The sequence below is a fragment of the Vombatus ursinus genome, unplaced genomic scaffold, assembly GCF_900497805.2.
Source record: "Vombatus ursinus unplaced genomic scaffold, bare-nosed wombat genome assembly UNPS02014780.1, whole genome shotgun sequence".
NCBI classification, from domain to species: Eukaryota; Metazoa; Chordata; class Mammalia; order Diprotodontia; family Vombatidae; genus Vombatus; species Vombatus ursinus.
Window position 1 is genome coordinate 1,895,921 of NW_020954558.1, and position 26,851 is coordinate 1,922,771.

The following is a 26,851-nucleotide window of genomic DNA, read 5'->3' on the forward strand; positions in this document are numbered from 1 at the left end:
GTCATTTCACCTCCTATCTGTCTTAGTTTCTTTATCTGTAAAATGGTGATAATAATAGCACCGCTTCCTCGGGTTATTGTGAAGATCAAGTAAGATAATTCTAAAGCACTTAGTACAGTGTCTGGCACATAGTAAGTGCTATGTAAATTTTTGCTGCTGCTGCTATATGATTTGCCTTTAGTGCTGGGGAAATTATTCATTCCTATGCTTTTCTGTATGGGCATTCACATGGAAATTTGAGCAATCAGATATTCATTTACCTGTGAAATGACTGGGAATGTTATGGTGTTTCTTTTCTTAGGAACTTCGTTTGGAAGATTATCAAGCTAACAGGAAAGGTCCTCAGAACCAGGTGGGAGCAGGTGCCACCACAGGGCTGTTTGGCTCTTCTACAGCAACTTCCAGCACCACAGGCCTCTTTGGAAACTCTACCACTAATGCAGGTTTTGCATATGGGCCAAATAAAACTGGCTTTGGGACAAGTAAGCACAGATAATCTTAAATGGATTATATTAGTTTTCTTTTATATTGGTAATTGGCTCCATGTTGTATGCTAAGGATAGTAACATTGTGTTAAGTGAACTGCTTGGTTTCCTTTTTGTAATTGCTTTATTAAAAATTCAACATTGTACATCAATACAATGGACTAAACTTTCTTAGTAACAACTCACATTTAAATTAATTTCACTATTTAAACTAATGTGTGTTATTCTCCCTCACTCCTTCCTCATCAGGTTTCTTTGTCCATTTTTTCTCATTTACTTCTCTTTATGGTAAGGGTAACATGTTCTGGTTCTACGTTTTTCACTTTGCAATAATTTATGAAAGGCTTTCCGTATGTTTTTCTTCCTTATGCTTGACCATCTTAAATGCATTATAATACTTCTTTTCATTAATGTGCCACAATTTATTTAACCATTCTCTTGCTGTTGGACATTTAGATGGTTTCTAGGTGATATTTTTTTGTGGTGTTTTTTATTTTTACAATTAACATGCACTGCTATGAAAATCTTGAAACATATAAAAAATAAATAAAATTATTAGATCAAAGGGTAAGATTGTTTTTGTAACTTGTACTGTGTATTGTCAGATTACTCTCCAAAAAGATTTGATGGTTTTGCTTATAGAGTGTATCTGTTCCTTCATATCACGCCAGCATTGTTTCCTTGCTTTTAATTATCTTTGCCAATGTGATAGGTAAAAAAAGTATCAAGAATTTGAAGTGGTACTTCAGAGTTATTTTAATTTGTATCTCTGATTATTAGTAAGGTTGAGCATTTCTCAAGTGGTTATTAGCAATTTGTTTCTTTTGCAAAAAGTATCTTTATTTCCTTTTACCATGTATCTGTTATGGATTAGGCTCCCTTTGCTTTCAAGAATTGGATTCCAACAGTGGAAAGAACGCTGGATTTAGAGTCAGAGGATCTAGGTTTGATTCCTAGTTTTGCCACTTACTGACTTTTTTACCTGTGGCAAGTCATTTAACCTTTTGAGCCTTAGTTTCTTTATCTAAAAAATGAGAGGATTGGATATGATGACCTCAACTCTAAATCTTTGAAGGGGAAGGAAGAAAGGAACAGCATTTATTAAGTTCCTGCTATGTGCCAGGCCCTGTCCTAAGCACTTTACAAATATTCTCATTTGATTCTCAGTAATCCTGGGAGGTAGATGCCATTATTATCTCCATTTTACAATTGAGCAAACTGAGGCAGACAGCAGTTAAATTACTTGCCTAGGGTCACACAACTAGGAGGTATATAAGGTTAGATTAGAACTCAAGTCTTCCTGACTCCAGGAAAGCTCTCTATCCATTATGCCACCATGTTGCTTGTGTGAATTGATCCTATGACTTAACTTCCAGGAGCTTTCATGGTTCACCTTAAGAAAAGCATGTAGCACATTGTGGAAGGCTATGTTAAATGAGGCGGTCTGGTGAGGTAGAACACAACCAGTGGACTAGAACTCAGGATACTTGGGCTTAAGTGCTGGTACCGCTGAGATTTTGGATAAGGCCCTTAATCCCTGTATACCTCAGTTTCTTTGCTTGTAAAATGTAGATAATCATTGTACTTCCCACCTTTCAAAGTTGTCTGAGGTGAAGTCATGAGATATGAGCTATATGAAAAGGGCTTAGCTGTGAGGGGACTATATTTGCAAACTGTTACTCTTTAAATGCTTGCAGGAGTTTGCTTCCTTCTATGTATAACCAGTATCTACTTAGAGAAAAAAAAAACCAAGTATAGAATATGTTCTATAAGATTTCAGCTATAGATGGGCTGCTGATATTTTCCCTGAATTTATTTTCTTTTGTATTTTATTTTTTGCCTGAAAGGTACAACTGGATTTGGGACAAATACAGGTAGCCTCTTTGGTCAACCAACTCAGCCAACCACCAGCCTTTTCAGTAAGCCATTTGGCCCAGCTGCAACCACCCAGAGTACTGGCTTTTCATTTGGGAATACCAACACTCTTGGACAGCCAAACACCAACACTATGGTAAAGAAAAAAATACATAGCACAAGGGGACTGACTAATAGGGAGGGGCACAGTGCTGCTGCAGTTCTCAAGAGCCAGTCATGCCAGTCCAATTGGCTGCCTGGGAGCTGCTATGCTTCTGCTTGTGAATCTTGAACAAATTTCCCCCTTCTGGTAATGCTTGGCCTTCCCTTGCCCTTCAAGACTTCCTCCTGTGGAAGTAATCTTCCCTTATCTGAAGTCACTTCTCTTTGTCCTCTTCTATTGTACTCTGTTGTAATCGTTCATATTTGTGCCTTCTCTTCCCTATTAAGTTGTACAAGTACTTTGAAGGTAGAGACCATGTCTTATTTATCTTTGTGTATATGTGTTTCTGCAGTAGAGTACCTTGCACGTAGTAGATATTATTGCAGGTGTTTATAGCTTGAACGAATGAATACTTTTCCAGTGTCTGTAGGTTTTTTAAAGTAATTTATAACAACCAAGTTCTTTAGAAGTTGTGAATCTGAAATTTGGATTGCCTTCATGCTGGTTATGGTTGTGGGTCCTGTAGAAAAGGGCGTTATATTTCTTATAAATGATCATTAACTCTTTTCTTAGGGGCGGCTAGGTGGTGCAGTGGATAGAATGCCAGACCTGGAATCAGGAAGACCTGAATTCAAATCTGGTCTCAGACACTTGCTGTGTGACCCTGGACAGGTCACTTAACCTTGTTTGCCTCAGTTTCCACATCTATAAAATGATTTGGAGAAGGAAATGGCAAACCACTCTAGTATTTTTGCCAGGAAAACCTCAGAAGAGGTCATGAAGAGTCGGGTCTGACTGAACAACAACCATTGACCCTTTACTAGTAAGGGTCAATTTAAGGTTGCATTGAAAAGATTACTTCCCATTCTCACCACTTTAATTCATTATCCTGTTTTTATGTGTTTTCTTCAAATTATGTGCAATTTAAATAAGCCATATTATTAGAAGTATCGGGCAGTTGAAACCTGTTTAATTTTAATCGAAATGCTTTTTTTTTTCTTCTCAATGCCATGTTTTGGAGATTAACAAATTTGCCTTGTTTTCAGTGGTCTTGTTTTCATGGAAGATTATATAACTAGTTGCATAATGACCTCAAAAAGTCTAGTTTTTTAAGATAATAATTAGATCTTTTGGCCTTTTTATTTTATTTTATTTTTGCAAAGGAAGTAACTGGCCCAAATTAGCACTGCACTAGCAACAACTTTACCATCTTTCAGAGTATCTGCCCTTTGGGTCCTAAAAGCAGTGTTTGGTAGCAAGAGAATTAGCTGCAAAATCTGTTAACTAACATGCTTGAAGTTGCTTCTTATCTTTAGTTGACTGTATGGTACTATGGGGCAATTTATAAGACAAATTGGGATTGGCATGTTTGCATTCAACCTAGATTACTGTTTGCAGGGTTTATTCGGGGGAACTCAAGCCTCATCTGGAAGTCTTTTTGGGACAGCTACAAACACGAGTGCTGCCACTGGATTTGGAACAGGAACAGGCCTCTTTGGGCCAACCAACACAGGATTTGGTGCTGTTGGTTCGGTATGTTTTCAGTGTTGACTGTGATTTGATTGTCCATGGATGTAACCTGCCCTTTAAAAATTAATACAGTGACAAGTATTTATGAGGAAAGGCTAACTTTGCCTGTTTTTAATCTGTTTCTAGAGAGTCCATTATATGGTTTGATAATAAGAGTTTAATAATTTTATATATGTGACTTTGTGCTTATTATGTGAAGAACTTGTTTAATATAGCTCAGTAGCGATTAGAGGCAGCTATAAGACTCCTTTAGCAGTTTTATTTTCAATATCAAAATCTTGGGATTTTGGTTTGATTTTTATTGCTAATGCTTTTAATGTACTTCTGGATTATTGTTCTGTTGAAATATATAATTAATTGCACAACATTATTGTTGAAGGTGAATAGAAATGATAAAACATTCTGTTAGTTTCAAATCAGACTATGTTCCTTTGCCTAGTTCTGTCCTCTGACCTTGAGCAGCACTCATTATGGTGTTTGTAGAGTAGTCTTTTTGGTGGTTACCCAGTTTCTGATGACTTTCATGCTGGCAGCCAAACTATTGGCTTCATGACCTTGTAACATAACTCAATTGAAGTGGTTTAAATCCTAAAACAAAATTGTTATTAAAATATACATGTGGTTATAATGATAACAGCTGACAATTACATAGTGCTTTTAGGTTTCCAAAGCTTTGTTTCAGTAATGAGAATAAATCATATTTTGCTAGTTGTAATAATGGAGTTGACATATAAGCTACAATGTGACATGATACGAATATCTCTTGTATTATACGCTGCAACTGGTAATGTGACATGGGGATGTGGAAAGAGTGCCAAAGTAGACTTGGTTTTCCAGTTTCTTGAGCATAACTCTTAACCTTGAGCCACAGTTCTTATCTCTCAATTAAGCATAACTTTTTTGCATTCCACATCTCAGAGAGCTATTGTGAAAATAGAATGCTTTGTAAACTATAAAGTACTACATAAATTTGGGTTTGTTATTGTATCACTTAAAGTGAAGAGGGAGTTGGGGTGGGAGAGTATCAATCCTGTGATCCTGGAGCTTGTATTCTGATATTTCTAGCCAGGTAAGTGAGGTTGAGGAATTGAGAGAACTACAAAATGTTTTTCCAAAATTTTTACAGTGTCTTTGTCTTTAATTACTATAACTTTGTTTTAGTAGAACATCAGTTTTATAAAACTCATTACAGTAGCCAAGTGTTTAACTACCAGTGTAGGTTTCTTCTTTCTCCTCACTCTTTATGTTAATATTTTTGCAGTTTCCTAGACTTTGATATTATGCTGCAAAAGATCATAGTGCTTTTAGGTGAAGTTGTTGATCTGCTTGACTCATTCCACTCATTACTTCTTGTATTAAAGGAAATACCTCGTAATATTTTAATATGTATTATATTCTCTTCCTTTCTAGACCCTGTTTGGCAGTAACAAGCCTGCTGCATTTGGAACTACTACAACCAGTGCTCCTTCGTTTGGTACAACCAGTAGCGGGCTCTTTGGTAACAAACCAACCCTGACTTTAGGAACCAATACAAACACTTCCAATTTTGGTACATATAAAAAGCAGGGTTAACTCTCTTAAGTTACACTGACTATGCCACACTCCAGGTCACCAATCTCCTAAAATTAAATGATTTTGAATAATTTAAAATGCTCAGGTAAGCCATGAGAGGTTATGAAAGACAAAGTTATAAGTCATGAACAGTGATTAATAAAACTTGTATCCTTAATTTTTTTAAAAAAACTCATTCCCATAGAATTGAATCCTGTTCATCCTTTCCCAGTTCCTCCTCTCCCCCAACTTAGAGGTTACCTTAGATCCCTAAGAAGTACATTGACCACCTGGCACAATGCCTTATACCTTCGTGTGATTGTTTATTGATCTAAGATGATTTTGTGGCATGCCTGATAAAGAAGTTGCTTTTTGTGTAATAACCTAGTCAAGGGCCATCTCCAGTTGTCCTGATCTATATCTTGCCACTGTACCCAGATGGCTCAGGAGGAGAAAGTGAGGCAGGTGACTTTGCACAGCCCTCCTCTCTTAAATCCAATTCACTTGCAAGTCATGACATCACCTCCTGATGTCATGGTCCTCTTTTAAGAATGAAGGACAGGGACAGCTAGGTGGTGCAGTGGATAGAGCACTAGCCCTGGAGTCAGGAGGACCTGAGTTCAAATTTGGCCTCAGACACATAACACTCACTAGCCATGTGACTCTGGGCAAGTCACTTAACCCCAATTGCCTCACCAAGAAAAAAAAAAAAAGGATGAGGGACAAAAACAAAATCCTAGTCAGAATGTGTACTGACAGCATATGTGCTAGCCTTAAGGCCCTAGCAGTTATTTTCTAGGAGATGCTTTTTGAAACAAGATTATGGTACCCAAATGATCAGTGTATAGTTGTTTTAATATAGAAATTCAAAAACTGAATCATGACATACATCCTTAAATTTAATATACTGGATCATTATATGTATTTCTGGAACTTTAAAATTCATTAATGAGGGCATTATCTTGTCTTAAAGGTCTGGTGACAATTCCTGACAGACCCATTTAGATTTTTCTTGGAACCAATTTTTTTTTTGTAAAGTTTTATATTGTCTTAGGAAATATCTCTTTGGGAGATAGTGAACTAAGAGACTTGATTAGTGTAGGTCAGCAGACACAGGTTAAATATCAACATAAATGTTATTCCCAGGCCAGCAATGAGTTTTTAAAAGCTTTAATATTGGAGAAAAAGACAAGTCTGCTAAGATATTGAGGTGTGGAGTTCATGTTATTTTGGGAATTCTGAGCTTTGTCATCATTATGTTGTGCAATGCCAGTGAGGCAGCAGCTAGACTGTGGTAGGGTAGCATTTTAATCTTAAGTTCATGAATTTGGTGTTATGGGACACTGTATCATCCACTTCCATTAATGATTTTGGATTTGTGCTTAAAAGTGTCTCTGGTCATAGTTTATGAGAAAGAACAATATTTTCACTCGGATCTGTGATAGTAGACGCTTAGCAAGCACAAACGAAGCATTAAATCTTTGTCCTCTGATTTCTTAGCTAGAAAATGATTTCTATAATCATATACTTGCTAACCATGGAAAGTACTGTAGACGTCTTCTAGTCCAACTTTCTCCTTTTGATCATCTCCTTTTTGATCTCCCCTAATAGGTGGTCATCAAGCTTCTTCTTACTACATATGTGACATGAGATGGAGCTGTGAGATATGTACAGCAGTACCATAACTGTGCTTTCAACTTGTAGATCTGGATATAATATTTCTTTTTTGGCTGTTGGGGAAATTTTGTAAAATATGTATTAGAAATAGTGAATCAACTAGTATGTTTCCAATAGTGGGTCTAGCTTTCTGCATGTTGATTTGAAGTACAATGGATTCACAGTCTGTAATCTTTGTGACTGTCACCTACCCAGTGTGCTAGATTCCTAATATTTGTAAAAGGACCTCTTCCTTAAGAGGCAGTTAGCAAATTCTTTGTCAGTGTTAAAAAGTATGTAATATATAAGCAGTGAAATATAGGCTTTGTTTCCTCCAGGTTTTTTGTTTGTTTATTTGTTTTTTAGTCAGTTTGTAAACTTTTTGTTATGCTGCCAAATGATAAGCAGAAAGCCCCCCCCTTTTTTTTTAGTAGAATCTGAAACTTTGGCTTAATAATTAGCTGATTTACCTCATTTCATTTTTCAGGGGACTCCCTCTAACCTATTAGAGTCCTCCTTCCTACCCTCCTCACCCCCTTTTTGCTTGCTGCAACTTGCTGATAGTTTTTTCCTTGTTTATGAGCTATTAAAATTCTAAAGGGGGGTTGTCACTTAACAAACTTTGCATTTCAAATGACATTAAAAGGTCAACCTTTTTTTTTTTTAGTACTTAAACGTTCTTAAATTCTATGTTTTGCACTCTTTCAGCAGTGGAAAGAGAAATCCTAGTATTATGTATCAAGAGCTATATTATAACATCAATAACAGCTAGCATTTATATAGCTCCTATAATGTGCCATGTACTTTATAAATATTATATCAGTGACTCTTACAACAGCCTCAGGAGGTAGGTACTATTACTATTCCGATTTCACAGTTGAGGAAAATGCAGCAAATAGAGGTTAAGTGACAAGCTCACCCACATAGTAAGGTTGTCTTTTGTTTAGCTTTGAACTTGGTCTTACCGATTCTAGGCCCAGTGCTCTATCTACCACATCACCCAGCTGCCATATTATCTGTCCTTAGTTGATGGGCTTTCCCCTAAGTCCCAGAGACTCTCTTTATACTGTTCCTTCCCTTTCCCTTTGATGTGCTCAGGAGGCCTTTTCCTGTTGGCTTATTTTTAGTCCAAAGTTAACTCTGTTCTCTTTCTGTCATGACCTTTCATTGATGTGGTTGATTTTGCTTCGCTAAATAACATAAGACAGCAGAAATCTTGGGAAGATGAGTATATGTAAAGAAGGAAGAGTAGAGTAGTGTAGACGTATCTTTGGAGATAGCTAAGGATTTTAAAGGAAAACCTTCAGCTTTCTCAATTTCATTAAATGATTTATCAGTGAGGAAAGGGACATTGTTGAATTTTCGAGCATTTTTTCTAGCGGAGAACTGAAGAGGCACCGCAGTTAATCTAGAAATCACTTACCTTTGCCTTTTGTATTCCTAGCATGATATGCAAGTTGATACTTTCATACGTGTTCAGCCACATATGGTCTTGTCTATCTTTGCCTCTGAACTGGACAGCACTGTTGATAGTATGAATAATTGATGATGGGCTATATAGATTTTTAAATCAGTAAAGTATATTGATTGGAACAGCGTTTTTAATTAGAGGAATTAAAGTCTCTGGCTTGACAACTGATTGTGAACTGTATACTTTGACCATAGATTAGGAAGGTCATGTGTGTTGGCAATGTTATAAGCTTTCCAAGAAGGATGTACCTTAAACTGAAGTGTAGCCATGTTTTTCTATTGAGTATTTGAGTATTTCCCTCTTCAGTGCCAAAATATCATCACAGATCTTTTGAAGATTTGAGGAAATAACTCAGAAACCCTTTTTCCATGTCATGTAGAGAATTCAATAGCATAATTGACCTACAGATTGGGAAAGCTTAAGCCATATAATCATTGTAAGAATTTCAGGCTTTGGCCATATTTTTTTTTGTATGTTAGGGGAAATTTTATGTTGCCTTTAGAGCAGAGTCATCAACTTCCTTTGACCTTTCAGGTTTTGGTGGAAGTGGGAATATTTTTGGAAATAAACCAGCACCTGGTACTCTTGGAACAGGACTTGGAACAGGCTTTGGAACGGGAACAGGTAACTAATACTGGTACCATAGGAAAGTTCCCAAAGAGAGGGCTGTGTTTGTTTGTCCCCGTCTTCCATTTGGCTTTCATGCTTCCACTTCTTATTGTGCTGGGACACTAGAAGTGGGAGAACCAGATTTTCATTTTCACAGAAGAGATGCTGAAAGCGTTTTGTTTTATTTTGCTTTTGTTTTGTTTTGGTTTTTTAGCTACACACTTGAGTCCATTAATTAATGACTTGTTTGTCCTAGAGACCCTTGGCTTCCTTTTCTTACTAGCCTTTGATTCTTTGGAAGACATAGTAAACTTTTGTGATGAGGTGTTACAGCATCCAGAGGACTGTAGGCCTTGGTACTCATGTTGTCATAACAATCTCATTGCAAGGTTTTTTTGTGTTGGCCTTGTCGTCAACTAGGTTCATCTCTGTTTAGTTTAAACATTTGTGAATAGAAAAGCCCAGTAGCTAGCAGGTACAAGCAAAAATTCTCTACCATTTAAAAGAACAAATTAGTTGGATTTTGTAGCACTACAGTTTACCTATTACAAATTCAAAACTTAATAATAGGTTGATGGGCTAAGTAGCTTAGCTTTAGAAATATTTGTTTTATTCACAGAAAGGTTTCTTTGCCTTGAAATGAGAGGTGACTTTGAAGAATCTAAACAAAATTATTATAATCTAAGTCACTTGAATCTGCCATAGCCCTCAAAAAAGACTTATTTTGACTGACAGTTTTCCCCCCTTCTTCCCATAGCTCTTAGTGCTGGGCAGGCATCTTTATTTGGAACCAACCAGCCCAAGATAGGGACGGGGACCTTGGCCACAGGAGCTTTTGGAACCCCTGGATTTAGTGCTACAACAGCTACCTTGGGTTTTGGTGCTCCTCAGGCTCCTGTAGGTAAGTACTGTGCCTTTGACAGGCTTCCTCAAGTGCTTTTGTGTTATATCATCCTACTGACCTTAAAGTTAGTCAACAAATTATTTCTGGTTATGTAGTCTGAGGTTTTAGAGATGTTCATTTTCCTTTATAGTCTTCTCCTATTCCATATTGTTATATGAAAATGTTCATTTTACTTGATGTTTATGCTAAAAATAAAATGGAAAAATAGTACTGAGAAATTATTACTGTATGGAACCGGAAAATAGATCTTGGTATGCCTTGTTTCTCTTCCCCAGATACTACTGCTAGTCTCCTAGGTTTAGCTCCATCTAATATTTACAAGAACAGCCTTTATAAGGAAATTTTTCTAGTTGGGTAAATGGCTAGAGGATGAAGCCTCTTGAAGGCAGTGCTCTCTCTGTTGCCAGTGTGCAGCAGGCCATTAGCTTTGGTGGAATGTATGTGCCACATTGTACAGGAAACTTAACCTTGCTCTTTCTTTGACTTTATGAAGCTTTGACAGATCCGAATGCTTCTGCTGCTCAGCAGGCTGTTCTCCAGCAGCATATCAATAGTCTGACATACTCACCATTTGGAGACTCTCCTCTTTTCCGGAATCCGATGTCAGACCCCAAGAAGAAAGAAGAGGTAAGTTAGAAACATTTAGGGATTTGCATGGGAAATTTCCTCATCAAGGAAGGGGAACTTTGTAGACAGACATCACTGTCGTACTATTTGGGGTAATAGTCTTTGTCTGATCCCAAACCCTATGAGGTCTGACCAATAAAAAGTATAGTGAGGACTGTCACTGTTGTTGATCTGGGTACTACTATTAATATATCAAAGGTGGCAGTAATTCTTTTTAATAGCTACGCTGTGCTATTGGCTCATTGAACTCACTGTTAGGTAAAACCCTCTTATCCCCCATCCTGTAATTGTATCATTGCTTTTAAAGTCTTAATATAGACTTTACATTTGTCCCTGACAAATTTAACTTGCTTTCAGTCCACTTTTCTAGCCTTTCTGATTGAGTCTTTGTTCATATTTTTGTCCTTTTAATAAGGAGAGCCTCTGTTCTTTATCCGAGTGCTGAGTAGAGGTTATGGGCTGGGCAAAGAAACAAATCCCTATGGTCTTCTACCAGAGGACTCTCTCTTAGGTTCACCCCGCACTCTAATCCACATTTTCTTTTGAGTTAGCTAAGAACCCACCTAATCCATAATGTGAGGCTATTATTGCCTTATTTGCCTAAGCCAGACACATGTCCTTTTTGTTATATGATGTGCCACAGTTACCTTTTGGTATTTGTATACTGTCTAGCAATTGGAGATTACCTACTACAGGAAAAGGTTTTGTATGTCTTGGTTTCATATGGAAGATTAAAATGGGATGCTTGCACTGGTTGCTTGTACCCCTGATGGGACCATGTTGAAGCTGAAATTAATCCTTGGTGGATTTTAAAACTGAGTCTTCACTTTTTGAAGCAGAGGATACATGACTTTTGTTTGTTCTGCACTTATTTGCATTTTGTGGCTCAGCTTTGAATGGACATATATATAAATGTTATATCATCTTTCTTTCACATTAGGTTGTGAGCTTGCAGGCGAGTTCCCTCTTGGACAGTGAAACAAAAATAAGATTACAAGAATTTTACTTAATGCTTCTTGGTTTTTTTGTTTTTGTTTTGTTTTTGCAGAGGTTGAAACCCACAAACCCAGCTGCACAGAAGGCTCTGACCACCCCTACTCACTATAAACTGACACCTCGCCCTGCCACTAGAGTCCGTCCTAAGGCTCTGCAGACAACAGGGACAGCCAAATCCCACCTCTTTGATGGGCTAGATGATGATGAGCCATCTCTAGCGAATGGAGCTTTTATGCCCAAGTTAGTTTGGAACACATTAACATACTGTACATTTAGAAAGAGCAAAGTTGTCACTATTGTAATCTTTATTCCTTTGTAAGCCTTTCTGTTCTCATAGCTCACTTTTTGTTCAGGTGTTCTTTGTGTGCTTAATTCTATGTGTGTGCTTCCTTAATGTGTTTCCATGTATCTGTGTTCATAATATGAATGATTTAGTATCATGGAAATCGAAAAAAATCAGCAGTTCTCCCCTTATTCCTCAAAAGTCAAAACTGCTTTTGGCATTTTGAATAATTGGTTGTTTGTAATCATGTGAATTTTTGTGTCCTTTTTATAAATGATTATGTAGATATCTAACACCTTGCTCTTTAAGCGCATTTTCATTTTGATGTTTAAATTTTTCTTTTTCTTTTTTGTCTAAATTTTTACCAAGGTAGTTGTTTAAAAACTTTTACTTTAAAAGTTGTGTAATAAAAAGAAAAAACCCTTCAGCTAGCTTATGTTTTGATAGGAGGAAGTTGCAGAGAATCCAAGATTTGTTTATTCTTATGATAGTTACATGCTGAACCTTTGTTTTGTATTCTAACAACATTAAGTTTTAGAAAACGTTTGTACTAAAAATAAAGTGAAGTAGTAGTGGATCCTGCAAGTTAAAGATTTTAGTTTCTCAGATATCAATAATTCAATCAGTGGATACCCATAAAGCAACTGATATTATGGTAAACGTCTCTTAGACATAGTCTCGGATTTTTAGGAACTTCATGCTATAGGAATACCCTGGTTTAATCCAACCCATTATCCAATATAGAGAACACAGATAAATTAAAGGCTGACTATATGATGAAAAGATCCCGGGCCTTACAAACTGAGCAATTCCAGAGAGTTCTTAGCATTTGATTAAATTACTTTTTTTTTTTTCCAATTTAAAAAATCAGTTTTCTCTCCTGCGCTATACCCCAATGACAAAAAAGACAAAATTCATGTAACAAATATGCATAGTCAGGCAAAACTAATTACTGCATTGGTCATATCCAAAATAATGTTTCATTCTTTGTACCCTGAGTCTGTCACCTCTCTGTCAGAAGGTAGGTAACTTGCTTCATCATTTGGTCCTCTGGAATTGTGGTTAGTCATTGTATTGATAAGAGTTACTAAGTCTTTAAAAATTAGTTGTTTTTACAGTTATTTTTGTATAAATTGCTCTCCTGGTTCTGCTCACTTCCCTCTTCATTGGTTCATACAAATATTCCCAGTTTCACTGAAAACATCCCTTTCATCATTTCTTCTGGCACAGTAGTGTTCTATTAGATTATATAACAAATTGGTGAGCCATTTTCCCACCTTATAGTGGGCAGCCCTCCAAAGTCACTTAGAAAGAATAAATTTGCGTCCACTTAAGGGGTGGATGAGTGCACCTGTTCTGGGAGAGTATTACATAGTTCTTGAAAATCTGTGGAATTGGATCAGGTCAAACCTAGTAGGAATGTAGCTTTATTAGGTTGTGGCTAAAGACTGACAAGACCAAAACAGGCTTATATTTTTACATTTCCCCCAAGGCCTACCTTTTCCTTCCAGAAAATGAAGCTATGAAATGGAGCTAATTTTTTCTCATTCTCCTCCTATTCCAATTTTTTTAAGTATATTATCATCCCTTTGTCATTTACACCTATAGCTTTGTCTTTGGAATTTTAAGCAATGCAGGTGGTTTATACAATTAAAAAACTTACCTGATACATTTAAAATGCAGTTTACAGAAACTGACCGACTTTTTGGGTGGAAAAACACTAGATGTAGTGTTACAAGCACTCGAATTGGAATCAGGAAAGGGTTCAAATACAAATTCTGACACTTGCTAGCAATGAGATGTTAAGTAAGTCATTTTATCCTTTTAAACCCTACCCTTCCTCTTCTGTAAAAAAGGGATAATACACACCTATCTCAGTATATTTGCAGTGAAAATACTTTGTAAACTTTAACATGCATTGTTCATTAATGTGTAAACCTTAAGGTGAGTTAATTTTATTAGGTAAACTTTGATTGCATGAAGTAGGATATATGTTTGTGTATACATATATCCTGCTATGTATGAAGACATAGAAGGATGATAGCTATAAATATGTGTATCTATAATAATAAGTATGTATGTGTGTGTATATGGTAGAATATGTTTGTGTATGTGTGTATCCTACTTTCTGCAGTATAAATTTGCCTAATAAAGATACACACTCATTGATAGAAGGTGGATAAATGGATGAATAGACACAAGTTTTCAGGCACAATCTCTTTTTGATCCCTTTTGGCTCTTAATTTGTATCTCTCTTTTCAGCATATATTTGTATATTGCCTGCTTTCCTTCCTCTCAGCTATATCATTCACCTCTCTGTACCAGTTTTCTTACATATAAAATAAAGGGGTTAAACTAGATTGGCCCTTTCAGCCTCTTCCAGCTCTTGATCTGTGGTCATCTGAATGACACTTGCTTCCTTGTGAACATGTACCTCAGGTTTACACCTTTGTCTGTATACCAGAGGAACAGATACTTGACGAGTTTTCTAGCAGATTGAAACAGTTGCAATATTTAGTCAAAGGAACATTTTTACACACACCCTGCTATTCCATATTGTTTTAGCGTTTGAAGTAGGTGAAGTGTGGTCAAGTTCTCAAGTTTTAGTCTTTTTTCTCAGAATTGTTATCTTCATCTCTTTTACAGGAAGAGTATCAAGAAGTTAGTTTTAAAGAATCTCAACAATAGCAGCCTCTTTTCTCCTGTTAGTCGGGATGCTGAAGATCTGGCCTCACCAACAGATTATCCAGAGAATGGGGAGAGGTATGCCAAGTTGTGTTAAATTGTTAAGCAGTGGAAAGAAGACTGTATCATGAGTCCTTTAAAACCTGGATTGAGCCAAAGTGTTACAGCTTGGTAGCTCTGTAGCCTTAAGCAAGTTATACATTCTCTCTCTGGGTCTAAATTTCCTTATTCATAAAATGACAGAGTTGAATTAGATGAACTTTAAGGTCTCTTTCAGTTGTGGCATCCTATGAATTCTTAAGGAAAATACCTTAGATTTTAGTATAGTAAGTCTCCTGCCTTCATGTTATTTGCTGTGTCACAAATTGTGGTAAGTGCCAGGGATATAAAACAAAGAAAAACATAGTCTTTGCCCTCAAGGAGCTTGCATTCTTTTTAATTGAGAGGAAAACAGCTATACCTATATACAGTGCAGATGGAAGTTAATCTTGAAAAGTGCTAGATGGTAAATAAATAATTTTTAAAAAAAATTTCCTTCACCAAAAAAAAAAAAAAAAAAAAAAAGATGCTAGATGTTGCAGTGGATAGAGTACTGGACCCAGAGTCAGGAAGACCTGAGTTCAAATCTAGCCCTGGATATTTGCTCACTGTATGACCTTAGGTAAGTCACTTAACCTCTGCCTCGGTTTCCCCATCTGGAAAATGAGGCACCTGCCTCACAGGGTTGTGAAGATCAAAAGAGATATTTGCAAAGTTCTTTGTAAACCTTAAAGTGCTGTATAAATGCCAACTCTTATTCTTATCATTCTTATTAATCTCAGAGGGAAGGCACTAGCAGTAAGGATCAGGGCAGTCTAGAGGCCTCCTGCAGAAGTGGGATTTGAGCTTAGTTTCAAGTGAGGATGTGGAAGTGAGAATGGAGAGCATTCTAGACATTGGGGATAGCCATTGAAAAGGCATGGTGTCAGAATATTGTTTGAGGAATAGCAGGAAGGCCAGTTTCACAGGATCAGAGTACACGGAGAAAGTAAATTCTAAGAAAACTGGAAAGGTAAGAATGGGCCAGGCTATGAAGGACTTTAAACAAGAAACAGAGGATTTTACATTGATCCTGGAGGTAATAGGGAGCTGCTAGGAACTATAAGGGAGGTGACATGGTCAGACCTCTTGTTGAAGAGGTATATAGAATATAGAATAACGCTTAGGCTTAGTCTTTGGTCCTGGGTGAAAAGCTAAGATTAAGGGATAGAAGTTGCAAGAAGGTATTTTTAAGAGAAGACAATCAAAGTCATCCTAAGAATGAATGGGATGATTGGGAAGATTCCTATCATTGTTTAGGTAGAGGCTGAGGGGGAGCATGGCCGCATGGATTTAGATTAGGCCTTGAAACCAGGAAGACTTGGTTTCAAGATAGAGGAAGTTCTCTATCTGAAAAATAGTGGCTGTGTGACCATTATGGGTAAGCTACTTAACATCTCAATGAGATGCTGACCTGAATTGGTAGATGGAGTTTCTTTACCCAGGAGTTCCTACATCAGTGAAGTCACAGATACAGTCCTAATTACGTGGCGGCTGGTCATATGTCAGGGATATTCTAGAGGACAGTTCATGCTTTTCTAGGATTGGACTAGATAACTTAAATTGTTTCTTTTACAAAATGTGGGAGTTGACATAAATGTTCTCTAAGACAGTTCTATAATTCTATTATTCCCCTCCTGTTGTTTTTAAGGGATTTTCTTCTCTAAATACTTTAAGCTTAGATTTATTCCCCCTTGATTTAAAATCTTCAGAAGGAAAGTATTCTGAAATCATGGCTGGGAATATTCCTGACCACAGGTATAAAAATCCAACAAAAGATGTAATTTTCTTGTTTCTGAGTTTTGAACATATAATATTTTTATTTTAAAACAAGTCATATCCTTATGTCATTTTGAATACGATTTTGATTCATTTTATTATTCTTTAATGTGTATCCTGACACTATTGACTAGAAGGGACATGTAACCATTAAAATCTAATGATTTGCCATTTATCTTGAAAGTTAATTGGCATATAGTTGGCCAAAAACTGTCTTGTTCCAACTAGATTGCTCAAATATATTCTTTTAAAAGGGTAGGTCGCAGCAGAGATTCATTTTAAACCAAGCATATCACTTGATTTCATTCTTTTCTGTAGATTTAGTTTTCTCAGCAAAGCTGTTGATGAAAACCATCAGCAGGATGGGGATGATGACTCTCTTGTGTCACGATTCTACACTAACCCCGTTGCAAAACCCATCGCGCAAACTCCTGAGAATGCAGTAAATAAACATCACAGCAGTGTGGATGATTCCATTGTTGTGTTGAACATGCGTGGTGCCTTACGAAATGGCCTGGAAGGAAGCAGTGAAGAGGCCTCTTTCCATGATGAGTCTCTGCAGGATGATCGGGAAGAAGAAGAGGAAAGTGCTTACCATATCCATCCAGCAGGTCAGAGTCAAATTAAAACAGTGTGCTGTTTTGCCGTAGTCAGTAGAAACCCATTTATTTGGCCATCATAGACTTTCATCACAGTCGTATGTGATAAAACGTATTGGTAGAACCTGAGCTTTCTGCATTATTGCTTCCATTTGATTTTCTCTGCAGAATTCTTCCCACACTTCTATTTCTCATGCTAAGCTGCATATTCATTTATTTTGGTAAGATGAATCCTGGTAAACTTGTTGCCTTGCTTCCTATTTAGGGATCGAGAACAAGACCCTCATTACTAAGGGTCTCATTATGATCCTACTCCTTTGAAAAATCATTGCCTTGGTAGTGGTTATCCACAGTTCAGAAGCATTAACTCAGTCCCTGATATCTTAACTTTCAGCCCTTGTACATTAGATCAGTGGGCCAAACTGAAATATCTTAAAGACCTCGATATCTTGATCAGAAGGCCTTTTGCATCATGGAGCAACAGGTGCCTCCTGTTGTGGATAAGGCCTGGACAATGCCTGCCTGGCTAATGTCAGTAAATTCTGAAGTCGACTAGTAGTGGCTCTGATTGTCTATCCAGTTGTCTTATTGCCATAAGGTGTGCCTTCCATCTTCTTGTGATACCCTGATCACTACTTTCTTTATATAATGTAAATTAAGGATAGCTACAACATAATGTGTAACATCTGCCTATTATTATAGCGTAGCATACCCTTTTTGTCTTTTAGTAACTCCACTTTCCAACTTTCCTTTTACTATGATAAAATTATTACATGTAATCTTCCAAATTTCTTTTCATTTCAGAACCTCAAGGATTTGTGAGTCTTTTAGTCTGAGTAGTCCTTCCATTAATGTAAATTTTAATCCCTCTTCACCCAGAAGCCACTCTCCTGGCGAAGATTCTTTTTAGGCATAGTTAGGTTAATCTTCAGAAAACATCCTTTTCAATTTGGTAGGTCTAAGTTTTCGTTCTAATAATGGAACCTGAGGCCACTTTATACAGTGATGTTTGACCAAGGGCTTTAGTGGAACAGAGCAAATTTCTTTTTTCTTTTTCTTTTTTTAAATTAATTTATTTTGAATTATCAACAATCCCTTCCATAAGCTTTTGAGTTTTAAATTTTTCTCCCCCACTCTCTCTCCACCTCCCTCCCCAAGATGGTGTGCAATCTGATATAAGCTATACATATACATTCCTATGAAACATTTTCATATTAGTGATATTGTAAGTAAGAATTAGAACTAATAGGAGGAACCACCAGAAAGAGGAAACAAAACACAACAGAAGGAAAAAAATAGCAAATAGTATGCTTCGATCTGCATTCAAACTCCATAATTCTTTGCATGTGGTTAGCATTTTCCATCATGAGGCCTTTGGAAATGTCTTAGATCCTTGTATTGCTGAGAAGGGTTAAGTCTTATCAATGTTAGTCATCACATAACTTGGCTGTTACTGTGTACAACATTCTCCTGGTTCTGCTCGCTTCACTCAGCATCACACTATCCAAGTCTTTACAGGTTTTTCTGAAGTCAGCCTGTTCATCATTTCTTACAGCACAATAGTATTCCATTACATTCATATACCACACCTTGTTCAGCCACTGCCCAATTGATGGGCATCCTCTCAATTTCCAATTCTTTGCCACCACAAAAAGAGCTGTAGAGCAAATTTCCTTTTTTTTTTTTAGGCAATTGGGGTTAAGTGACTTGCCCTGAGTCACACAGCTAGTGTCAAGTGTTTGGTCTGAGGCTGTATTTGATCTCAGGTCCTCCTGATTTCAGAGCAGAGCAAATTTCTTAACCCATATTAGTCTAGCCATTGTGGTGCAGTGGAAAGAGAAGTAGATTGAGTCAGAAGATCTGAATTCATACATTGGCTCTGCCACTTATTACCTCTTTGACTTTGGAGAAGTCACTTCATCTCTCTGGGCCTCAGTTTCCTTGTTTGTAAAATGTGGGGGTTGTATTAGATGCCCTTTAAGGTTCTTTTAGCTCTAAATCTCTAATCCTAGTGCTTCTGTTTTTGTGGAGAGATCTGCAGGTAGACTTTGTCAGTGGTATGCTAGGAATGATGTTCTTTTATTTCTTTAAATGCAGCTGCTGGTTAGCCTGGCTTTTAGTTGTCAGTAGAGCTGGGAGTAGTCTTCATCATAAAACTCTCCAGCTTTTGCTTTCTTCCTATACTTCTACTTTATTCTCTTAAGCACATCTCTTGTGTTACCCTCAGACCATCATAGATATGACCAAAGGACCTCAGAACATGATAAAATTGAACTTGTCTGGGGATAAAATTAATATAGGGTATCCCAGAAGTCTTAGTGCAGATTTAAGAGACAATTAAATTTAGCAGTCACAGAGTAGTATCTAGAAACTTGTCATAGAAAAATGGGTCTTTAAAAATACAAGAGGATTGGGAAACGTTGTGTTACAATAGGAATATTAGCGGGGCTTACAATTCCTTTCCAGATACTGTTACAGACTAGTTGTGTAACTTTGGGCAAATTATTTTCCCGTCTCTCTGTTCCTCGTTGTCTTTTTCTTTCAAGTGAGGGGCAAGAAACATTTTCATTTTCAGGCCCTGACGATCTGTTGTTCTATTAAATCAGGGTAGCCAAACTGCACTAGAGAGCAGACTTGGAGTTAAAAATTGTATTTATATCCTTAAATATAATAAAAATTTTATTTAAAAATATAAAAATCATTTTTAGCTTGATGGACACAAAGCCAGTTTTCTGACCTCTGAATTAAATGAATGAGACAATATCTATTGCTTAGTCCTAGATAGATTTTTAATCTTGTTTCACGTTTCTGTCATAGGCATCATTCTCACCAGAGTTGGCTACTATACGATACCTTCTATGGATGACTTAGCCAAAATTACCAATGAAAAGGGAGAGTGTATTGTAACAGATTTCACCATAGGTCGAAAAGGTGAGTTTATTTGGTGTTAATGCATGACTTCTAGAGATGAGATATAGGGTCTTTCTCTGACATTTACAATTAATAAACTATTTGGGAGACCTTGTTTTTTCGTTGTTATTTTTGCTTTTTAATGAGCCAGATCATTCTTAAACATTGGTTTATCACTAGAATGCATGGAGTGACTCTGTGCTGCCAGAAGGTGTACTCAGGTCCTCGGATCACTGAAAGGAACTTTTGTGGTGTTACTTCAGAACTCTGGATATATTTGGAGCTTTCTGATCGTGAATGGGAAAGGCAAAGTTATCCTTGCCTATGGGGACATTTTGTGGGTCTGTGTATTATCTTGGGACTAGTGTCAAACAGTAATAATTCTGTGTGTGAGGTTTATTTCTCTTCACCACATGTGTGAAAAAATTGGGAAGATCAGGAAACATGAAATGAGGGAGGAAATCTAAAAATCCCACGGTAGGGAAGATCCTGTTAAGAACTTTATATTAAGAGGTTTGAAAAAGAAAATTTGATAAACAGCTGCTGAAAAACGAATATTTTAGATAGCACTACTAAGGCTCCCAAAATTGTCATGGTTTTGGCTTTTTAAAAATTAATTAATATTTATTTTTAATTAAAGCAGAACTGTAGAATAGAGAAAAGAGCACTGGATTTGGAGTTAGAGAGCCTGGCTTTGAATATGACTTGGCAATCTGTAAGAATTTGGGTAAATCACTTAACCTCTCTAGTCCTGACTTTTATCATTTGGAGATTTGACTGGGTTATTTCTAGAGTTCTCTAGTCTGTTAAGAATTAGAATACCCAAATAATGTATTGTGACTGGCTAAGAAAAGGCAACTGAAACTATTTAGGGTGAATGGTGGTGGCAGCATCTTTGGCATAAGGGGAAGCTCTCAGATTCCAACTTTGGACTAGGACAGTGGAGCAGAGTGAGTAGATGAGTGCATTGTGAAGCTGAAAGTGGACTGTAGCACCACGATGGACCATTGCCTTCCTGAGTGCAAGAATCTAGCCAAGGAAGGAAGACTTAAGTAATTAAAATATTTCTATCTTTGCAGAAACAGACCTGTATTGCTTCTGACATGTTATCTTACATTCCACATTTTGGTTGCAGTAGTGAAGATGTGCTATAAATCTAAAAAGGGATTTTCTTGATGAAAATATCCTTTTGTCAAAAAAGAGATCAGTTAAAACAAGCACTTGTGAAAATGGTTCAAGTGTTGCATTTGTGTTGAGGAAATCACAGACTTTCCAATCAAACACAGATCAATTGGTACTCTTCAAATGATTACAAAAGAAAGGATTTATATGGAAATAGAACATGCTCAATTAACTAAAGTATTTAGCAACAATCAAAGAACAAAGTGGCAAAGTCTAAAGAGACAGCATTAGTTTTGGAAGAGCTGCAGGTAGAAACCTATAGGTCCATGAAAAAGAGTGGAATTTATCTTGGAGCAAATGAGACTTTGCCTAACTTTGAAGAAACATTTGTACTCAAATCATCCACACACAAAAGTTAGCACCATGTTCTTTTAATAAAAAAGTACAGAATACTGTGTCAGTGACTTAATTGGCTCATCATGAGAGTTTTTATTTTTCCATCTGCAAGCACAACAGAGCCCTATGTGATACTTGTTGTATCCAGGCTGAAAGTGAAAAGTGGCAGTAAGTGCTAAAGAGTGCGGTTCTTTACATTCTTTTGTCCCACTTTGAGTAAGTTAGTTTTGGGTTACCAAACAAGCAGTAACAAAAAATTTAGATGACTTTCCCAAACATAAGAATCTTTTAAAACTTTTTACTGCTATGGAATTGATGCATTGAATCACACTAGTTGAGAATTCTAGAAAAGAAGTAAGAGGAGGTTCTTTCAGGAGTACCGCAACAAATATATTTGGTTATACAGACAAAGAAAGGTTAAAAAAAAAATGATGGAAAGACCTGAAAAACAAGATTATAGAACATAATATTAGGAAAATGGCCATGTTTTATACCATTATAATAATGAATGGGATGGCTCAACTTCTGGATCTTTTTATTGATGAATTGGAAATGATTCTTTCAAACTTTGGAGTCAGTAAAACCATTTTTGCTAAAGTAGGTTGAAAGGAATTACCAATTTTCAGAGACTGAAGGACCCAAATAACTTACTTAATGACTGATCTCAGAAACTGAACTCATTGATGTCTGTAATTAACACATCATAGCAGAAGAGGAGATGGTGTGTAATCTACAGTGAAGGACCTAATGATGTTAAAAAAGCATCATAATTGGAGTTCATAAAAGACTAATTTCATCGTACCTGTTGGGCTTTTTCCCTATTATTTCCTATTCCCTTGTCTAAAATTTAAAACATAAGTAAAAATGTGCAATATTATTTGAACATTATTTCTTTGGTTTCATCATCTTCTTCCTTTTTTTTTTTTTGGTGAGGCAGTTGGGGTTAAGTGACTTGCCCCGAGTCACACAGCTAGTGAATGTTATGTGTCTGAGGCTGGATTTGAGCTCAGGTCCTCCTGACTCCAGAGCTGGTGCTCTATCCACTGAGCCACCTAGGTGACCCTCATGTTAATTATTTGATTTTATTTTTGCATTTGGTACAAGAATATAATACAGCTGTATTAGCTAATCAAAAATTGTGTCAGTAACTTATTGAAATCTCTTTTTTTGTTGAAAATCCTTTTAGCAGTTTATCATTTGTTTTCATCTACCTAACAGCCATAATTTTAAAAACACTATATACAAAAAATAAATGAGAGCACTCACTTAGTATTGTTGAAAATGTAAATCCTTGGTGAACTATCAAAACTGACATTTGATTATGTGAGTAAAACTTCTATGGTTGTAGTGTAGAGGATGAATTTTAACTGTTGGCTTTGACTTCTAGGTTATGGCTCAATCTATTTTGAAGGAGTGGTGAATTTAACTAACCTCAACTTGGATGAAATTGTACATATTCGTAGAAAAGAAGTCATTGTGTACCTGGATGATGAGCTAAAGCCTCCTGTGGGAGAAGGGCTAAATAGGTAATGAAAGCATTCTTTTCAGCTGTACAGGAAGGTGGTAGGAAGATTTTCTTTATGTGATGTGGTATTTCAGTTTGGCAAATATTTATGAAGCATCCACTGATTGCTTTTAATATTTCCTGTGCCCAGTGTTAGAGGTAAAGACTTCTTCAGGAATTTGTATTCTAGTGAAGGGGAAAGCCATGTATGCAAATAACTATGTAAGGGAAAATGAAAAGCGAAACATAGAGGTTGAGGACAAGCGCTTGCTTAGAGAGGTCAATTTCTTCCTCATATAGGGTGAGGAATAAAGGTTAGAAAAGTCTTCATGGGAGAGGTGGCATCTGAATTAAGCCTTGGAAAACAGGATGGAAGTGGGGGCAGGGGGTGTCTTATTCAAGGCATGACGTGACATGGGCAGAATGAAGTAGTTCACACATTACCCATATCTGAAAATGTGTCACCAGTAGAATACATTCTTGAACAAGTATTCTGTGTAGTTAGTGGTTCTGAGCATTTCTTCTCTTCTCCACCACGTAACATTTATTTTTACTGATATGATGTAAAATCCTATGATTCTTTTTTTTTTTTTTGGCTAGGCAGTGGGATTAAGTGACTTGCCCAAGGTCACCCAGCTAGTAAGTGTTACATGTCTGAGGCCAGATTTGAACTCAGGTCTTCCTGAATCCAGGGCCGTTGCTCCGTCCATTGCACTACCTGGCTGCCCCTAAAATCCTGTGATTCTTTGACACTTCTTTGCTGTTTTGATTTCATCTCCAAAATGTTGCTAAATCATACTGCAATTTCTCTAAAACACTTCTCAAAAATAAATTTCTTCCTAATTCTGTACTGGAAACATCCTTTAATTTTTTATTACACCCTAATCCTGTGGTGATGTTTTTCTAACTTATGAACACTGTTGGCCTTTAGTTAGGTGGAAAAATCATGTGAAAATAATCCTTTTAATATCTGTGATCATTTAATGTCTGATTAAATCTTATAAAATAGCTCCCTACTGATTTTCCTACTTCTTTGTAAGAAGTCATTCCCTCCACCCTGGTTTTAAGGTAGTCTAGCTTTACACTTTTCATTATCTACATATCTTAAAAGGAAATGTTCTCTGGGTCTTTTTCAGATAAATAATGCTGCTAACAATACTGGAGTCTACTTGACTTTTTAATCCTTCCCATCTACTCCTGGAACTCATAGTTTAGCCATTCACTCATTTCTTATGAAGCATTTATTAAAAGCACCACCACAAACACAACATTGTATTGGATGCTATGGAGGTGGGCAGAGTATATGATACCTGCCTTAAGGAGCTTTTGGTGTAGTAGGGAAACACATCTGGGAAGGAGGGAATTTTAAAAGCAATGTGTGACTAATTTATTTTTGGTTTGTGTGTAGGTATTGTTTGACTTCAAGAGCCAAAATATGAAGCACTTAAACTTGACTTTGTGTTTTACAGGCGGGCTGAAGTTACCTTGGATGGAGTTTGGCCAACTGACAAAACCTCTCGTTGCTTAATAAAGAGTCCTGAACGACTAGCTGATATCAATTATGAAGGCAGGTTAGAAGCTGTTTCACGAAAACAAGGTGCCCAGTTCAAGGAGTATCGGCCAGAGACTGGTTCTTGGGTATTTAAGGTACTGCTATCTAGTTATTTCTGGCTTTTAATTAACTGGACCATAATCATAGGTTTTCAGGGCTTGAAGGGGCTTTAGAAGCATCTGATTCAGTTCTCAGTTGTCAATTCTATATTTCAAAGAAAGTCCCTAAGGAAGGAGACTTTTTTTTTTGGAAGCGTGTTCTTTTGTTTCATTTTAGTGTTCTTAGGGGCTAACTAAAAACTGCGTTGAAACTTAAGCCTCTTTCCCCTCCACAATTCTTTGCAGATGTGGAGAACAATTGGGTAGTGTAAAAGATTACCCTGTTGAGGTTGACACTTCTTTGCTGTTTTGATTTCATCTCCAAAATGTTGCTAAATCATACTGCAATTTCTCTAAAACACTTCTCAAAAATAAATTTCTTCCTAATTCTGTACTGGAAACATCCTTTAGTTTTTTATTACACCCTAATCCTGTGGTGATGTTTTTCTAACTTATGAACACTGTTGGCCTTTAGTTAGGTGGAAAAATCATGTGAAAATAATCCTTTTAATATCTGTGATCATGTAATGTCTGATTAAATCTTATAAAATAGCTCCCTACTGATTTTCCTACTTCTTTGTGTTTTACACAAGAAAAACTTGAGGATCTTTTTCTTTCCACTCAGCTATGTTTTTACAAGGCAAAACCATCCCAGCTATGTTTTACAAAACTAGGAGTTCCATTGAATGTGAAGACATGTTGTCTTGGCTAATCTGAGCAAGAGGATTTGTAAAAAATGATGATGGTCTCATCAAAAGTTGTTTTATGAATAGTACATTTAAACCATGGCTCTGTAACTTAAGATCCAAGAGAGATTTGATCACATTGAAGGATTCAAAGGAGACTGAAAACTCTCAGAAAAGGATCAGCTGAAGAAGCTGGAGATGTTTAGTTAAGAGAAGGCCTGAGACAAGTCTTTAGGGGGGAAAATTATTGATGTCTTCAGCTCCTTAAAGGATTATTGTGTAGGTGAAGGAGTAAACTTGCTCAAAGATAGAACCTAAAAGGAATACAACAGGAGGATGAAGCAAAAGTATAAGAAGAGTAATAAATAATTTATTTATATTTACCTAGCTTGATATGAGCTAGGCACTTCATGAATTTTACATTTTACTGAGGCAAATTTTACATTTTACTGGGGAGGCAAACTATGCAGATTAAATAAATGTATATGTTCAAAGTAAATTCCAAGTAACTGGTGGGCTAGGGGAATAGGAAGTACTTACAAGTTGGGTGAATCAGGAAACCCCTAATGCATAGAGTATGGCACTTGAAATTGGCCTTGAATGGAGCTAAGGATTCCAAGAGGCACAGGTAATTAGGGACAACATTCCAGGCAAGAAGGAGGGCCTGTGCCAAAGCATGAAGGCTGCTTGGCTAGACCATAACAAGAATGCAAAGAACTAATGTGAAATTATTTAGGAAAAATAGTTTAAAGCTAGATTTTGAAGGGCTTAAATACTAAAGAATAGAATTTGTATTTTGTCTTGGAGACAATTAAGAGCTGCTAGAGCTTTGGTGTTTTGTTTTGAGGAAAGTGCTTTTTAAAACACTATGTATATGAGTTACAACTAAGACCAATCAGAAGTTATAGGGAAGCAGATGTTGGTTCAATAGGACAACTTCTTGACAATCCAGTGGAGCTGGTATGCTGTGACAAGTTTGGATTTTCTGGATATAGTTTTATAACCCTTGGTTATGTTGAATTCTTCTCTTTTCTAGGTCTCCCACTTCTCAAAGTATGGCCTGCAGGATTCTGATGAGGATGAGGAGGAGCATCAATCTAAAGCAGAAGTAAAGAAGTTGAAAACAGCTCCCATGCCTCCTGTAGGCCAGCCAGTACCACTACAAATGGCTCTCAATGGCAAACCTGCTCTTCCATCCCAGGTAGAAACTGGACAGTGAATTTGAACAGAACCGGTGAAATGGAAGTTGAGCAAAAGCCAGTCGGCTAATGCAAACCTGTTGTGTGACCACTTGGAGACCGAAGAGTCCAGAA

At 36.8% G+C, this 26,851-nt stretch overlaps 1 protein-coding gene and 1 pseudogene across 4 annotated transcripts in view; both read left to right on the plus strand.

Annotated features, from left to right (window-relative positions):
• NUP98 (nucleoporin 98) overlaps window positions 1-26,851 on the plus strand; it is a 96,516-nt gene that overhangs the window by 29,032 nt on the left and 40,633 nt on the right. For 3 of the 4 annotated variants that reach the window (XM_027866319.1, XM_027866321.1, XM_027866320.1), the window contains exons 7-20: window positions 302-482; window positions 2,333-2,496; window positions 3,901-4,035; window positions 5,443-5,581; window positions 9,245-9,334; window positions 10,077-10,220; window positions 10,717-10,850; window positions 11,899-12,086; window positions 14,776-14,892; window positions 16,990-17,282; window positions 20,088-20,201; window positions 23,086-23,224; window positions 24,672-24,849; window positions 26,575-26,739. In XM_027866319.1, coding sequence (XP_027722120.1) covers window positions 302-482; window positions 2,333-2,496; window positions 3,901-4,035; window positions 5,443-5,581; window positions 9,245-9,334; window positions 10,077-10,220; window positions 10,717-10,850; window positions 11,899-12,086; window positions 14,776-14,892; window positions 16,990-17,282; window positions 20,088-20,201; window positions 23,086-23,224; window positions 24,672-24,849; window positions 26,575-26,739 — 2,181 coding nt within the window. The remainder of the gene's footprint in view (window positions 1-301; window positions 483-2,332; window positions 2,497-3,900; window positions 4,036-5,442; window positions 5,582-9,244; window positions 9,335-10,076; window positions 10,221-10,716; window positions 10,851-11,898; window positions 12,087-14,775; window positions 14,893-16,989; window positions 17,283-20,087; window positions 20,202-23,085; window positions 23,225-24,671; window positions 24,850-26,574; window positions 26,740-26,851) is intronic. The other variant, XM_027866322.1, reaches the window with a different exon arrangement.
• Window positions 20,362-22,437, plus strand: LOC114046023 (annotated as a pseudogene).